Source organism: Mercenaria mercenaria, chromosome 12 (assembly GCF_021730395.1).
Source record: "Mercenaria mercenaria strain notata chromosome 12, MADL_Memer_1, whole genome shotgun sequence".
Lineage (NCBI taxonomy): Eukaryota > Metazoa > Mollusca > Bivalvia > Venerida > Veneridae > Mercenaria > Mercenaria mercenaria.
In genome coordinates, this window is record NC_069372.1 from 47,557,995 (window position 1) to 47,575,800 (window position 17,806).

The 17,806-nt window shown below is 35.2% G+C and overlaps 1 protein-coding gene across 1 annotated transcript in view; it reads left to right on the forward strand.

Annotated features, from left to right (window-relative positions):
* The window catches only part of LOC123534021 (LIM/homeobox protein Lhx1-like), a 49,442-nt gene extending 34,375 nt beyond the window's left edge, over positions 1 to 15,067 (forward strand). The window contains exons 4-6 of the mRNA XM_045316053.2: positions 5,255 to 5,414; positions 11,288 to 11,443; positions 12,279 to 15,067. Of these exons, the coding sequence (XP_045171988.1) occupies positions 5,255 to 5,414; positions 11,288 to 11,443; positions 12,279 to 12,445 (483 nt within the window). The 3' untranslated portion in view covers positions 12,446 to 15,067. The remainder of the gene's footprint in view (positions 1 to 5,254; positions 5,415 to 11,287; positions 11,444 to 12,278) is intronic.
* The last annotated feature ends 2,739 nt before the right edge of the window (positions 15,068 to 17,806 follow it).

Below are 17,806 nucleotides of genomic sequence, written 5' to 3' on the forward strand. Positions count from 1 at the left end.
AATAGTTTAAGTTCAAAAATGTAATTAGAACTGTTTCCGCATTATTCAATCGAAAGTTTGGTACCAAATTGCGTAGCTGCTGTTTTGAGTTGTGAAAGCACAATATCAACTAGTTGTATTTGTGTTATTTGGTCTTTTATACCTTAATAAATGGTTATCGTATATTTACTTTCAAAAGTTACATACCACCTTAAACTATGAAATTTTGAAGCTACAGACCGCCAGCGTTGTTTTCAGGTAGATAATCTTTTATGAGTGGTTTATGGTGATCCGGCATGAAATGTTTTTTTTATATTTTCATAATTGTCGAAACTGGTGTACATTACATAAGGCTGCTTTTATACCTGTATTTTATACTATCTCGCTGAAAGCTAAATCATGTATATTGAAGTGTCTTTTGATGATTTCCTGGAGGATAAGAAGTTTTAGTCAAATAATCTTGTAGCGTCTAGTTTGTATGGCTCCTGGTTTTCGTCAGTGCTTTTTTGCCGTTATTAGTTTTCGGCACTGCCAGTTCTTGTCATTGTTTTCGGCGTTGTTTAAAGCAAGTAAGCACGGCCAGCAAGTTCGAAATTCTTGGTTAGACCTATTTATCGTCGTACGCGCTCTATAGCCATGAGCATTTCACGCTCGTGAAAATCTTAAAAACAGGAACTGTTAGAACACCTCAAAACAATAAAAAAAACTTAAATCAGTGTCTTAAAATCAAGAACGTCTCAGAAAATTAAAGTCTAAAATTATCTAAATGACTTGTTGTCCGTTTGTCAATATTTAAAGCGTATATAAAATATCAAAATCATTGGTGTCTTACAACTTAGAGCGACTCAGAAAATTATGGTTTGGATTTTTTTTTGAGTGACTTATTGTCATAAGGGGATACTGTACAGTACACAGATTGAATAGCGGAAGAAAATTTTTAATCTTTAATTTTTAACCTCTCGCATATAATTGACATGCGTAGCCAATAAAAAAATTGTTTGTGAATGTCTTAAAATTAAGATATTCAAATACTGAATAGAGGCATTAGAAATCAGAGGCATTTTTAATATCTGCGAGTGTCGGAATCTTTTGGCATTGACTATGGATATCATTGTGGTCAAAATATATTGCCCCAAGTTTTGAACTTTTAAAGCGTTTAATAAAACAACATTATGTCGCAGCTTAGACCTCATAAACGAATTTAGAGACATTAAAATGAACGTTTCTTCGTAACATCTGTATATAAACCGAAATTTTATTATTTTTGCGTACAGGTGAAAATAACAAAATTTTTACTGTATTGTACTGTGGACGTCTTTATATGGTGTATTTTTCAATATAAGTGTTTATGTAACAAGTCCCTGTGGGGTTAGAAGTCACTCCGAGATGTCGCGGTCGCGGTTTGTTATGTTGTAACATGAAGACCAATCTTAGATGTACCTCAAGACCTTTATACTGAATTCGTTGCGGACTTTCAACTTGTCATATTTCATTTGATGACTACAAAAGATATATTTGACTATTTGTTAGTCTAAACCCTTTTTAATGTAGAGATTTATTTTCAGTTTCTCAATCCATAATTGACATTCACTGAAAAAAAACATCTAAAAACAAATTTGTCATAGTGTTCTGTTGTTATTTATGGCACGAAAAACAAAAGAAGACATAAATTGAACGGACAATAAGTAATTACGACAAAATTACAGACACTTTGATAAAACCTTTGATCCTGGGTTTGATCTGCTATCAAAAAGTAACCCACACCCTATTTTCTCAGCAAGTTCAGATTTCAGCCTTATGCGAAAGAAAATTCCAGTTGACAGATTTATTAGGGTCGCATTGCAGTTTTCTTTTATAAATGCATGACCAAACAATACCGTAATTGTACGGTATGTGACGGCTTGTGACGGGCCAGTCAGAATTCATTTGAAAGCATTTGCTGTACATACAATTAGTAAATAAACTGCAGTAATTATCTGAATGCTTTGTGAGATTTTTTTCTCTCTAAAAGTCATACCGACACAGTCAAGGTCATGTGACGGGTTTCCTACTTTTAATGCTGGATGAAGACTTTGTGTGAGCCTTTGAGCATTGCGGAAGGACACATGCGTTGAGTCACCGTCATTCTGATGGCTTCCTCAAATGACGATCAAAGCAGGTCCATTTCGAACTCATGGCGGTAAGGGTCATGCAATTTGAAGGCTTAACCACTCGGCAATGGAAACACTAAAGTTTTTTGGTAATTATTCTGTGAGAAAAATATTTTGAGTCAAATGAATGCTTATAAATTAATGTCAGGTCTTAGATATGGGATACGGATGCGAAACAGTAAGAGACATTCATTCTTGAAGATGGGAGATCTAGAGTTCAAATATTTATAGGGGATGAAAATCCCCGAGACGGTAATGTCCGTATATAATTATTCGTCTTTGTTGTTTGCATATACTGAGGTAAGTTTTTTCGATGTTTTCCGGTTCCGGTTTACGTACACGTCGCAGACTGGTTGTCTGCATGAACATCCGAGCACCCCGAATTAGTCACAGAAATTCGTAAACCGCGCCAACATGGTTCTTTTACTTCATTTTCGTAATGAAAACTGTATATGCAACTGAAAAAAAAACACTTTTAAAACAGTAAGGAAGTGTCAAAGGCCGTCAAGTTTCTGCTTGGAGTGCAAAAACAAACAAAAAATCCTAAAGTCAGTGCGAGAACGCGGTGAATGACGTCATCGTCACGGCTTCCCGTAAATTTTGCAAAGAATGATATTCGCTGAAAGAGGTATGATGACACTAAATGTAAACTGTTAGAGCGAAATTTCACTCAAGTTCTTTTGATTGTTGAATATTTCGTTGCAAGTGGATATATAAAAGATAAATCCCCATTCTAGGCGGTGCCTTAATTCATATTAGGTTATTACATATTAGCTTTGTATCGGGAAAAATGCACGAGTTCTTCAGCGGAAATATTGCGCGACTTTAGGAGCGCAATATTCTTCCGCTGAAGAACGAGTGCATATTTCCCGATGCAAAGATAATAACCTTTATATTACATACGCATCTACACGTATAGATATAATGTAAATATCATGAATTTGTTCAATAGTCTAAATAAGATTGACAATACTGAACTAAATAGAAAAAAAAAATAGCGCAACAACACACACTGAATTACATCATGCACCCGATATGAAATTCAGGCGTCAGTGTATGGAAAAATATTTACATTTCTGGTAACAGTGTAACTTAACGGGGAATAGAAACGAGTATGTAATAAAGTCCTTTACAGTCTAAATAGTAGCGATGAATGAGATGTTATGGAAAATAATTCAAGAATTTTTACAGAAAAAACTTTTTTTTCAAATCGTTACGCGTTTTTATCTTTTAATGATTTTCATGATTGCCGATTACATCTCCTAAATTCAGAAAGTTGTCTTATAGATAAACGATTAATGTTCTTCGATCTGCATGCGTTTTTTGAAGAAAACAAAATAAGACAGTGTATTTGCAGTGCACGTGGAACCAATATCCGTGGTCACGCGCTGTGGAAAGTCTGTACAGAGAATACCCGCATATTTCCTTGACGGGGTTTCTGATTGTTCTTTCTCTAATCATACCTGACATTCAATCAGGCGCTCATTACAGATCAATGCAACCAACTGTAGACTGGTTCTGATTGAAATGCCCGTAAAGCGTGCGCAAAATGCGTGTTTCAAGGCGCTAGGGTGTCAGACTCGGTCAAAGTGCCCGTAAAAATAATTGGTCTTGACATGAACTACCAGATGTTAATAAAACGGTGTGCCCAGGGTGTGTGCAATACTGAAACAAACCTAGAAACTATGAAATTTGATCAAATATATTTCGTATACAAGCTTTTCAATTCATTTCCTTCTATAATGGTTGTATATGAGTCGATGCAGAAGTTGTATATAGAAAGTGCTGAAGGCCTTCAATCTCAAATTCAGCATTTTCATGTATATGATATTGAATAGTTGAATGTATTATAAAGAAGACACACATGTCACAGAGCGAATGAAATAATGATGAGTCTTGATATATTTGTATAATATATTGTTTGAATATTTTTCCGACCTTTCAGTAGCTTCCACAAAGAAACCTCTACCCCTTCCCATCTCCACGCACGCACCCACGCACGCACGAACGCATGCAAGCACAAATATTTTTATATTTTAAAAAACGGCGATAATCGGTATATAACGCAATCTGATTGTTTTACAAAGATAGTCTCTAAAGATTACAGACTTAAAAGATTATCAGTCATAAATTCTAGTGCGAAACCAAAAAAAAAAAAAAAAAAACTATGCCACCCATATTTCGTTTGAAAACTTTATTAACGACGTTTATGGACTTTTGAAGATCATGTTATCTTGTAAGAAACTATAACGTATATTAATCAGCAAAATGGGACAAATTATATATAATAAACACCGTATGTGCAGCGCTATTTATATACCACAAATGTCAGAAACGAAGCAGACGGTAATAGCGTCTGCTAATTCGGCTAATCTCGGCAGCGTCCATTTCCCAATAAATGTCTTTTGGTGTAAATTTTGACTGATTGCCTCGCCGTAGTAACGTATTAAGTGCAATTTTAGACAATTTTATTTTTATAGAAACAATTAAATTGCTAACTTTGAAACAAATATATACAGAAAGTGAACTTTACTCCAGGCGATTGTTTGCAAGTCGTTCGTATATTAGAAGAAACAGAAAATCAGAGTCAAATTGTCTACTTTTCATGCTTCCACGTAATACACACCATTTGTCAACCGCATTTATTTTGCATTTGGGGATTGAATTAATTATTTTATTACAGTATTATCTTATTAATCAATTTATAATGTCTCATTAGATTTTCACTGCGTTACGTAAATCGTCTGATATACATAGATGTGATCTCAAGCTATTAAAAAACACTGAGAAAGAAACTGATGAAGCAATTAAATTTGCATAAATGGAAACATCAATTATAAAACATCCTTTTAGAAGACATTGTAAGCTGAAAATAATATTTCAAATTATTTTCTGTTTATAATACACCGGGGTTTAATTGCTGCAATTATTTGATGACAATTCTTACGCAATAGTTTTTGCGTTTGCAGCAGACGGGGTATGAAAATGTGATTTCTTACTCCTTTGAGACGAGATTACGATCTCGGAAATTTTAAATGTCAATTTAAAATTCATTTGTAAGGGAAGTTTTGAATGATTGCTCCTTATTTTTTCATATCTATTATTTTATATTTTAATATTTTCAGGTTTGGTTCCAAAACAGGCGGTCCAAAGAACGCCGAATGAAACAGCTGAGCGCGCTCGGTGCTAGACGACATTTTTTCAGAAATCCACGGCGTATGCGTGGTCTCCGAGGTGACGTAGATGACGTTGAAATGATGGGGCAAGGATACGGGTACTTTAATGGTGAGTAGTTCCACGTGAAATATTGTTTTAGCAGAGAAGGAAGCACTTGACCAGTGGTAAGTCTCTGGACTACAAACTCACGGTTCATTAGTTCATTTTCACACCCAACCATCTTTAATTTCTACTTGGCTTTCTGATGGGTCATTTCATATATTGAGGCGCCATGTCAGTGTATATGAAAGAACAAGAGAAAGCCTATTGAAATGGGGCATCGTTCGTAAATAAGAAACGAAGTAAGTAAGTGAAGTCCGTCCGTCCGTCCGTCCGTCAGTTAGTTACTGAAGACGGTAAGACTTAGTCAATAAGAGATGAAATAATACAACATAATCGCATGCGAGCCTTTTAACCAACTATTAACAACATATATACTATGTGCAACATAATAAAAGAAACTACAAAGGAAAGTTATATAGCAAAGACAAATACATGTACTAAACATCTTGTAGACTCACATTCTTTAAAGAGTCGCCCTTGTGGATAACCTATGGCGGGTATTGAGAAACACAGATACACAGTTTATAGTATAGAGTTTTGGAATCAGTATTGTACCAATTTACAGTTTTAAGAAAGAAAGTTTGGAAAAGAAGTTTGAAAAATGTTAACAGTTATTACAAGTTTCGTTATGGCTTATTTACCAGGTACTGAAAAGTCAGTGACCTGAATTGGGAAGAAACATTTATCATTCGTAACAATACGAAATAAAAACGAATCAAAAAGTCACTTTGAAATCCATACACTGTTATAATACTGCATTCAAAAATTTGCATATGATCAAACAATATTACAGCAGACGACACCAAAGGCAGGCGAAACCGAGGCTTCTACTGTAGACCACACAAACGAATCTCTACTTCAAAAAGAAATGCAGTGTAAATTCTTATCAAATGCCTAGTTAACCATTGAATTGTAGAAAACATCATTTAAAATACATTAAAGCAGTCTTTAACGTAGATTTGAATTATCAAACCTATATCGACTCATATCATTTTTCATACTGCGCGCCTGTCAAAATTTCTTTTGATGCAAACATCATTGTCTTATCGCTTTGATCTTTGTTTTCAATGATTGAAACGAGCTTCATTAGCATATTTGTTCTTTTTTACTCTTTTTCTTTCTGTGTGAGAAAGACTCGTCTGTTAATTTTTTGCCTCAACCTGTTTCTTAAAATATCAATGCTAACAATAACGAAGGTATATACCATACACGTTTGAAACATATTTGCATCCAATTAAAATTCAAACTGAAGTCATTTAAATAAACTTTACTTGAAAATGAGCAAATTTAGCCGTCTCATGCTTACAATATAGGAGTTGATTTTCTATTTTCAACTCGAAATAATTCCCTTTTTTAAACGTCGTGATTTCTTATTTCTATCCCTCCATTAATTGAGATTTGTAAATATATCTGACCAAAAACCTGTACCTGTTCATATCTATGTCTGTTCTTGTATACACATCTTCGTTTCAGTCGACATTTCTTACAAATAAATAGAAAAACCTGTTTTAATTACTTTCTAAGAATGCTTTTTTGAAACTCTATTCTTTTCTCACTATTTAAGTCAGGAAATTAAGTAAACCCTCAGAGATTAGCGTGCTATGTTACAGTTAGCCAAGGGCCGGAATGGCTAGCCGTAATTATCTAGAGAAATAACTCACGATCTTCTGCGAAATACTCTGGCGTTTTCAATTTCCAGAAAATAATTGAAATTTGAGGCCCGTCTGCGGGATAGACTTGGAACATATTTTCACCGTAGGCGATTTCTTCACAAACATTTACAGGAGGCATTTCGTTGGAATTTGAAGCTAGATATTTTGGTTTTATTTTACATCCTTTTTACGTTTAAATGTACCTAATCGCAAGACGTGTATTTCTTTGGAAAATATATATCTAATTATACAGCTTTTATGCAATCTCGCCAGGCATGTGTTTTGAACACAGAAAATGACGTCAGACGACCTTCAGCTTTTTCCGGAAGTAAAGTAAATGAAAGTAAACAGGCTATACTTGAACTCGCATTTGCATTGGTCTATAGTCAGGGATCAGGCGCAGGGGTCATCCCGTTTAAATGTATGCGCGTGGACTTCTTTTTTAATGGGGAATTAATTTTCAGCACTTTTTAACGATTCTTTAGCACGACATGTCAGCTTTTCTTCTACGAAAAACTATTTGAACTCGGAAAAACACAAATCCCACAGGGGTCTGTAATAGCAAAGACTTCGTCAAATCGTTCGAAAAGTCCTTTTTGATGTTGTTTGAAAGTGTCATTATTGGCCTCGGATGTAAAATATTTCCGTATTTGAGAGCTGCAGACGTAGACATTTCAGAAGTATTTTCCAAAATAAATTTCGTGTAATAAATGTTGATTCAACGGAAGCGTGAAAGGGCCATCAGACGCTAATACGTTTTACTACGTTACGGTAGCGGAAAGGATGTTAACTTACAAAAAAATAATACATTATTTCCAAAGAAAAGAATTTATGATTCCATTTCAATATGGGGGACTGTTCTTTTCACAAGCGAACATTTCAGACATTTTACTGAAATTGAAAATAATTGAAAAAAGGAGCATAAATCAAACAGTCATATGTGCATAAAAAGCTTTGGAAACCTGCTTTAAAGCCTAGACACAGTTGTGACAGGGTGCTTTTCCTGGAAATGCTAAGACCATTTAATATATTCTTAAAATTGTGTGTTGCTTTTTATCATTTCGATAATAACTGTTTTATGTAGATCTATAGTCCTGAACAAATGGATATATGTATATATAAATAAATATGTTTAAATAGGTGAATGTAGGACAATGTAGTTGAAATAAGCCAAAGTTACAACTAACTTTTTTTCCATATGGGTATTAATGCCAAAGAAACAAAAAAAAATTAGTTAGGTTTTTGCCGACCCCTTCCAGAACGTTCTTCCCTTGCACATGAAGGTGTAAACAGCGAAATCTATCAAAAGATTGATGAAGAAATTGTCTGGTTTTATATGACTGGAACAGCACGTTTATAATTGAGCAATGATATATTCTCTATTGGGCATAAGTTTAGCGAAGCTGGTGTGCAAATATATGAGTATTGTAAAAATACTTACATGGATATTACATGGATGTCTTATCATACTGAATTTTATGCAAGTTGCATAAAATGCGAACATTTTTTAATTTTTGTTCAACGAGTTCAATAAATTCATTGTGGAAAGACGCAGATGAGCCGTGCCATGAGAAAATCAACATAGTGGGTTTGCGACCAGCATGGATCCAGACCAGCCTGCGCATCCGCGCAGTCTGGTCAGGCTCCATGCTGTTCGCTAACAGTTTCTCCAATTCCAATAGGCTTTAAAAGCGAACAGCATGGATCCTGACCAGACTGCTCGGATGCGCAGGCTGGTCTGGATCCATGCTGGTCGCATACCCACTATGTTGGTTTTCTCATGGCACGGCTCAAATTTATCAAATCTTAGCTTTTCTTGCTGAAACATCAAAATTCATTCTTTCTTTATTTTCTATATACTAAGTTAATTCGACTAACGTCTTCTGTACTTGAAACGACGTAACGTAAACTGTTGAATTACATTAGTTTGATACCAAAATTATGTAATGGCTTTAACTCAAACTTGGGCTAAAGCTACTTTTGACATACTGAATTTTGATATACTCTTAACTGAGAATGCGTTTTACAGACTGTGGTGTGAGAAAATTGATAAAACTATTATTATTTTCAAATTCCATAACTGAACGAATCTTACCTTTAGAGCTACTAAACATTCAGAGATGTGTTATTAGCCCACCATCATCAGATGGTGGGCTATTCAAATCACTCTGCGTCCGTGGTCCGGCGTCCTTCCGTCCGTCCGTCCGTCCGTCCGTCCTTCCGTTAACAATTTCTCGTTATCGCATCTCCTCAGAAACTACCAGGGGGATTTTGACCAAACTTTGTCAGAATGATGTATTGGTACCCTAGTTGTGTCCCCCTGAAAATCAGACTGGTTCAACAAATTTTTAGTAAGTTATGGCCCTTTGTTTATTTCTATAATTTACATAGATTTATATAGGGAAAAACTTTGAAAATCTTCTTGCCCAAAACCACAGAGCCTAGGGCTTTGATATTTGGTATGAAGCATCATCTAGTGGTCCTCTTCCAAGATGGTTGAAATTATTTCCCTGGGGTCTAATATGGCCCCGCCCCGGGGGTCACATGGTTTATATAGACTTATATAGGGAAAAACTTTGAAAAACCTCTTGTCCAAAACCACAGGGCATAGGGCTTTGATATTTTGTAAGTGACATCATCTAGTGGTCTTCTACTAAGATTGTTCAAATTATCCCCCTAGGGTCAAATATGGCCCCGCCCCGGGGGTCACATGGTTTACATAGACTTATATAGGGAAAAACTTTGAAAATCTTCTTGTCCAAACCACAAAGCCTAGGGCTTTGATATTGTAATGTAGCATCGCCTGGTGGTTCTCTACCAAGTTAGTTAAAATTATCCCCCTAGGGTCAAATATGGCCCCGCCCTGGGGTCACATGGTTCATATAGACTTATATAGGGAAAAGCTTTTAAAAACTTCTTGTCAATAACCTACAACATTCAAATTTGGACTACATGTATGGTTTTGAGTGGCAAGATGAACCTTGACATAAGTTGACCTTGATTTTGACCTAGTGACCTACTTTCACATTTCTGTAGCTACAACCTTCAAATTTTGGACCACATGCATAGTTTTGTGCACTGAATTAAACTTTGACCTTGACATTGACCTAGTGACCTACTTTCACATTTTTGAAGGTACAGGCTTCAAATTTGGACCACATGCATAATTTCGTGTTCCGAAACGAAATTTGACCTTGATTTTGACTTAGTGACCTACTTTCACATTTCTCAAGCTACAGCCTTCAAATTTGGACCACATGCATGGTTTTATGTACCGAAACAAACTTTAACCTTTACATTGACCTAGTGACCTTCTTTCACATTTTTGAAGGTACATGCTTCAAATTTGGACCACATGCATAGTTCTGTATTCCAAAATAAAATTTGACCTTGATTTTGACCTAGTGACCTACTTTCACATTTCTCAAGCTACAGCCTTCAAATTTGGACCACTTGCGTAGTTTTGTGTACCGAAATGAACTTTGACCTTAAGATTGACCTAGTGACCTACTTTCACATTTCTGTAGCTACAGGCTTCAAATTTAGACCACATGAATAGGATTGTGTACCGAAACAAACTTTGACCTTGACATTGACCTAGTGACCTACTTTCACATTTTTGAAGGTACAGGCTTCAATTTTGGACTACATGCATAGATTTGTTTCTGAAGTGAAATTTGACCTTGATTTTGACTTAGTGACCTACTTTCACATTTCTCAAGCTACAGCCTTCAGATTTGGACCACTTGCATAGTTTTGTGTACCGAATTAAACTTTGACCTTAAGATTGATCTAGTGACCTACTTTCACATTTCTCTAGCTACAGCTTTCGAATTTGGACCACATGCACAGTGTTGTGTACGGAAATGAAATTTGACCTTGAGCTAGTCAGTAAGTCTTGAAATTTGGAACACTCAAAAATGGCACATTGGTGGGCGCCAAGATCACTCTGTGATCTCTTGTTTTTATTGTTGAAAAATATCACACAAACGTGTTGCATTTCAACGTTACGTCACATTACACTAATTAACCGTTAACGTAAAAGATTGTGAAGTAGATTCAAATATTCTATATTATACATTTTGCTGCTCTTCAGTTTGTAGTTTGCAATGTTGACTATATAATGATTTTGAAAATTGACTTGAAAAGACAATATCAGTCACATCTTTGGCAAGAAATTTTATAATTTGGCAAAATAAGACAGTGACATTTTTTTCATTGTTTCAGAAAATGGCCAAGATTTCTACCCCGGCTACCCAGGTCCGGGTTTTGGTGACTTCTTCCCTGGCCAGGGTCCCGAGATGCCACCTGGTATGACACTTTTGCCTCCGCAGGGCCGTGGGACACCGCCCCTCGGTATGGAACATCAGATGCATCCTGGAGGTACATATAATTAGTTTATGTTACGTTTTCAAATGCTAATCTATAGACTTTAAGATTGTTTGCTTCCATTTTGAATGGTACATATATAGCTTTGCATACATTTATTTTCTCGGTTTATTATTAAAACCAACATATTTTGTCGAGAGATAATTTTTGCTACTTGATTTTCATTCGGATAATACTTCATTTCAAATGAAGGAAAACTTGAAAAAATATGTTTTAGTCCAATTTCTTAAAAATAATCTGGGAGATAATCAGCCATTCATATCAAATCGACTAAATGAAATATATTGTTGAATCTAGTGCATGTGCACTTAAAAGTTAAACCCACATGTTATGCATAATGAAATATAAGGATTTATTTTTTAATCTAAAGTTATTTTAGTGCCTGGGAATTTATATGAATCCTGATATAAAATATTCTTTCGGATATGAAATAAATACATTTCTTAAGGACGTATGCTAGAATTTGGTGCGAAAATTTTCCCAATAACAGAATTTCTTCAAACTTTGGATATTGAAGGAGAATCATCTAAGAAACAAAAAAAATGCAATAAAAATCATAGGTCACCAGATTCGAAAAAGAGTTATCTGCCCTTGAAAACAGCATTTCCCCCAAAAATGACGTTTTCAAGGGCTGATAACTCTTTTTCGAATCTGGTGACCTATGATTTTTATTGCATTTTTTTGTTTCTTAGATGATTCTCCTTCAATATCCAAAGTTTGAAGAAATTCTGTTATTGGGAAAATTTTGGCCCATCTCATATACAGGGAATTCTAGCGTACGCCTTTAACTGAAAAGATATAACTCAACTGATTAACCCTCCTTTTTCAGGTCCCATGGGGCACGAAGGGCAGTACCTCTCACCACAAGATATGATGCCGCCATCTTCTTCTCCCGAGCCTCTCATGCACCCAGATGAACAGTATTTAATGACGTCACTTCCGCCCAGATCATTGGCACCTCAATTTCAACCGCATGCGGGTGAAAATTGGGGATAACTTTAGATTTTATGTCTATAAATCATTTTTATCATTGAATATATAAATCTTAAACATCATTCTTTAAATCTTATTTGATCTCATGATAAACTATTCTCGGCACATATTCGTCTTGTGCAAGATTTGTTGGATTGCCAGAAAATTCGCATTTTATTACAACAAATAAAAAACAATGCGAAAGATATATTAACAATGCAGTATAGTAAATTCTCTATAAACAGTTGCAAATGTAATTTCAGTAGGCTCCTATTCTTTACAGCTAAAACATTTAATATATTTACAATTTGCATTGTTAATGTTTAAGATTTTTCTCTGTCTTATTTTCCGAATGAATTTCAGCTTGTACAATTTTGCAAAATGTTCGTTGTGTATATATTATGTTTATTTATTTGTAAATAGGTTGTTGTTATTTACACGTCAGAGATTCTGGTAAATCGGGATATTGGCAATATGATGTAATTAATGACATCACGTTAAAATGAACCATTTTGTAAAACGGTGGTATACATATTGACAAAAACAATACTGCAGTTTTCATACATTTACATAAAATTTAATAAAGTAAATTTTTAAATCATAATTTACACATTACTGCATATGTAAAATTATAAACACCTAATACATTATTAAAACTTGCATCACCATAGCTGTCACATTTGAATATAGCCATATAAGGATATATACTATGACGTCACAGTTCACAGAACTCAAACGGTTACATATTTTTGTGTGTAATCAGACTTTCAAGTAAACACAATTTATATGCACTTTAGCTCAAAATACTAAGTTGCACTAATCAACAAAAGCTTGAAATCTTTAAAATATTGTCAATATGGTTCTTTTAACGTGACGATTTATCAAACTTGATGATTTAACGAGAAAATAAGGTTTGTTGTTCGTGTAATACCTATTCTATATGTACTATTTGTTTAACGTTGACCAAGGAGTTCGTTTCTTTTGGTGCCCATTCATCTGTCGCCACAAAAAAATTTAATGGCGGAAAAAAACAACAAAATATGATTGACGTCACATCTTGAGTATGACGTCATTTTTAATTCACATAACTATTTTAATTTGCATATGATTTAGGACTATGTTTAAAAATACTGGCCATAAGATGTGTAATTTGCCGATTTCAGCTTCCGTCATGGTTAAAAATAGTGGTGTGTTATACGATATGACAATTTCAATGCAAATGTCTCACTTTATTTATATATGTTGACGTAATGTGTTGAACTGGAAGTGAATCAAAAATGATGTAATAATGTAACTTTGTGCCACTGCCAATACTCGTTATGTGAGTCCATTCCACACGTACAAAATGAATCAGGGATATCCAGATATTTATGTTTAGATGTTTGTATTTTTTGCTGTTATTTATATGTGTATTGATGGACAAACTGAATGTTGTGTAGCGAATGAAACTGAAAATGTGCTAAGATATATGTACAAGATGTACATAATGTACAATTAAAGGAGACAAATTGCTTACGCAATGAATAAATGTAGCTAACTCAATAATAGCACTATGAATTCGGTCAACATTTTTAATGCAAAGAAATTTAATTGTTTATCTTTTTATTGTTTATATCTTTATGCACCCACACAAATTTGCAAAAGTATTTGCCAGTCTTAGCACACATTGTAATAAGTCAAAACATGATAATATACTGTAAAAAATAAATACTTTGTGTGTTGCTACCAGATATTTTGGTCACAAACCTATCGTGTCATATTAACAGTTAGGAACTTAAAAACCATTTTGGCACTTAGAGTTTGGTACTAATGTATTTAAATGTGAAAGATGTTGTTAAAATATAATTGTAACAATTTAAATGACACACTTCCTAAACGCAGTGACTAAATATCTGTGCATCTTTGGAAAATATTCAAATAAATGTCATATGAGCCGTGCCATGGGAAAACCAACATAGGGGGTTTGCGACCAGCATGGATCCAGACCAGCTGCGCATACGCGCAGTCTGGTCAGGATCCATGCTGTTCGCTAACATTTTCTCTAATTCCAATAGGTTTTGAAAGCGAACAGCATGGATCCTGATCAGACTGCGCGAATGCGCAGGCTGGTCTGGATCCATGCTGGTCGCAAACCCACTATGTTGGTTTTCCCATGGCACGGCTCATATATTCAAAAGGTGACAAATACTTTTGCAAAACTTATAATATACAAGATCTCACATATCGGGCTAGTATTAGTTTTTGTTTGAGTTCAGTTTTTTTAAATTGCACAGATTCTTTTATTATTCAAACTTTCGGTTAAAACAAAAGGGTAGTTTTCATGCATTTTTCTTTAGCAAAGATCAAGAAAACAACCCTGTAATTTTCTTTCACAAAATATAAATTATTGATGTAATTTTTTGTTTGTTTTACAACACAACTTTCTAAGAACTAAATTAATGACATATTTTTATCGACATCAAATGAAAGATATATGTACTCATGAAAGATGGTTTGATTCTGTTAACTACGGAACAGTTGTTCAAAAATGATTTTGTAAATTTACTTCTTTATGAATGTTTTGTTTTTCCGATTGGTTGATTGTGCACGTTAACCTTGATGTTTTTGTTGATATGGTGAAGAAAGGAGAATAAAATTTGAAACAAATATGTATTACATTTATTTACAAAAATCCTTACGCAAACACAGTTGTGGCTAAATGCTGTATTTGAGGCCTACCTAGTACAGAATAAGACATGAGAGAGCGCCTGATTAGAACCACCATCCTTTCGCAAGCCAGTTGCATGTTCTCCTTACATGTCGACCCGAGCAGGGCATGAAAACCTTGATGAAGAGATGCACGATTATCCAGGAATTCTGTCACTGATTGGTTCATTTATATGGCTTTCAGACTAATCTATATTTGTTGACTGGCTTTACTCCCTCTTTCAACAGTACTTCAGTAAAAATGACAAGTTTACCTATCCTGCGTTTCTGGATTCTGTTCCAGCACTACTACACCTTTAGTATCATTACAGAAACCGCGAAAACCACACTGTATTGTAGAATGAAGGATATGTATCCAACAGGAACAGCCATTTCCAAGAACACATGTACTTTTTTGGTACTGGAACAACATGTTGTTTGAATTTGGGTTTAGCACTGTTTTTCAACAGCATTTCAGTTACGTAACTGCGGGGCAAACACCATTTAGCAAAGATAATTCAGTTCAATTTCCTGGATTCCGTATCATTACTAACTAGTGCTCTGCATGTACACTGCAAACTTTCCCTCGGGAATTAAAGGTGGGAGGCGAGCGACTTCATTTATAGTCACCTGTCAGATACTGAGGTCGTGGGTTCGAACCTAACTGGGGTTACGGCCATGCCTAATATGAAACCAGTACTGGTTTTCCAAAAGTGATTCAAAAAAAGCTAAAATAAATAAGTATTAACTAAAGAGGCGAGCAGAACAAGCTCAAGGATCGAACATCTGAATCTCGACCTCAGGGTTCCCTCACCGGGCCAGTCGGGAAGCACATCGTTTTTATTTATTGTAGACATTTGACAAAATATGCAACTCTATGTCTTTTTAATGAATATGAGTTACTTATTACACAACAAATAGCAGGTCCATATTAGGCTTCATGTCATTTTCAAATAACATTATTTAAGACTTAACTGTGAACCTACTTTATCATAGGTTAAACACCATTGTTAACGTTATTTCAGCTGCCGCCTGCAACTGTTAAAAGGTCTTTTTTAAATAGAAACATTGGTTTAACGTCAATTTCAACATTATTCGTGAAACGTAGAGTACTGTCTTATTCTCCATAAGTAATAGACATGCGCACATGGCAACTGACTTCAAACATACTGTCTTCAATAAACTTGTCTTTAGCGGAGAAACGGCATCGATGATTGGTTGCAAGCAATAGGAATTTATTGGCAGATTATTGAAAATCATACCCACATCGACACGACGTACTTACTGGTTTATGGAAGGTGTTTTGTTTCCTACCTTCTGTGAAGTTTCATACGCAGAGGTATATTGTGTAGGTTCGTTGAGAGACTATTTGGTTTTCAGTTATTTGCTCTAGAAGACTTAGAACAATGGCCACCAAGCATTATAAGGTGAGTATTTGGTATTGTTTAGGGGACATCATGTCTAAAGTCTCTATGTCATAGCTAGTGAATTTGCGCTTGCGGCTGAATTGGTTTCCGACCAGTCACTAGAGAATAATTGCGTCCTCGACCTTTATGTTTTATATGGTAGTTTCCAAAAATTATGTCAGTAAGTCAAAGGTCAATGTGACAATGATCTTCAGATTGAACTGGAAAAAAGTGGGTCTAAACGGCCTTCAAACATCATAGATGGCAGCATGTAGTTAGTAAAAGTAGTTGCTATGGAGTCACCATGTCAAAGGTCACAGAGTAACCATGAAAGAGAGATTACTGAACACAAACATCATTATGATGGTTCTCCATGACTGATAGAAAACTTTATCTTTTGGATAATTTGGTCATAGTGTAAGGGCACCGTGTTATTGATATCAAAAATCTTTTACAAAATTATCTCAGGCAAGTCATAGGGATATGTGCGTTGTACAAGCAGCTCTTAACCCCACCCGATAAGTTCGGCATGTAGAGCACATGACTATGAATCGGAAGGACGTGGCCTATTTTCTCCATAACTATTTGGCAGTAGCCAGTGTGACTGAAGTCATTCGTCTTCCACCTCTGATTGTCACGTGCAGAAAACAAGTGAATACTGGACGCCGTCACTGTTGAAAAAACGACGTTAAACCATGAAACAAAACAAACAGCCACTGTAATTATAGTTTCATTACTATTGCTCTGAATACCATACATGTGTATGGAAAACTGCTCAGAAGTTGATTTCTAGGGGTGTTGCTGCGTTTTAAAAACACATATAAATATCCAGAATAGTTAGATTGCAAGAACTCAGCCTCCCTAAAATGAAACCATTCAGTAGTGTATGTACGTTGTATGTACGTATAAAAAGTATACATTTATACAAAAATACAGAAACAAAATAGATCAAATAGACAAAAAGGACAAAACAAACACATATAGGAACACAGCTGGGCACCGCCATGGAACGGTCTGTAGTGAAAGTTTAAACCTGCTTATTGCATGTAACTTCTCAATCTGAACCCACACCATGTTCCAGAGTTACAGGACAGTGTAAACAAAAGATAGTCCGTCATGTAAACCCCTCGAACAGTAAAAAGACACAATCCGTAAACATGCATGTGTAGAACTATATAAAAAGAAAACCTAAAGAATTATCTACGCATGTACTCGTTGCTTTTGCATGGAGCAGAGCAACAAGAGACACGCCATTAATGACCCGACGGAACAGACCAGACGACAAATGTCATGG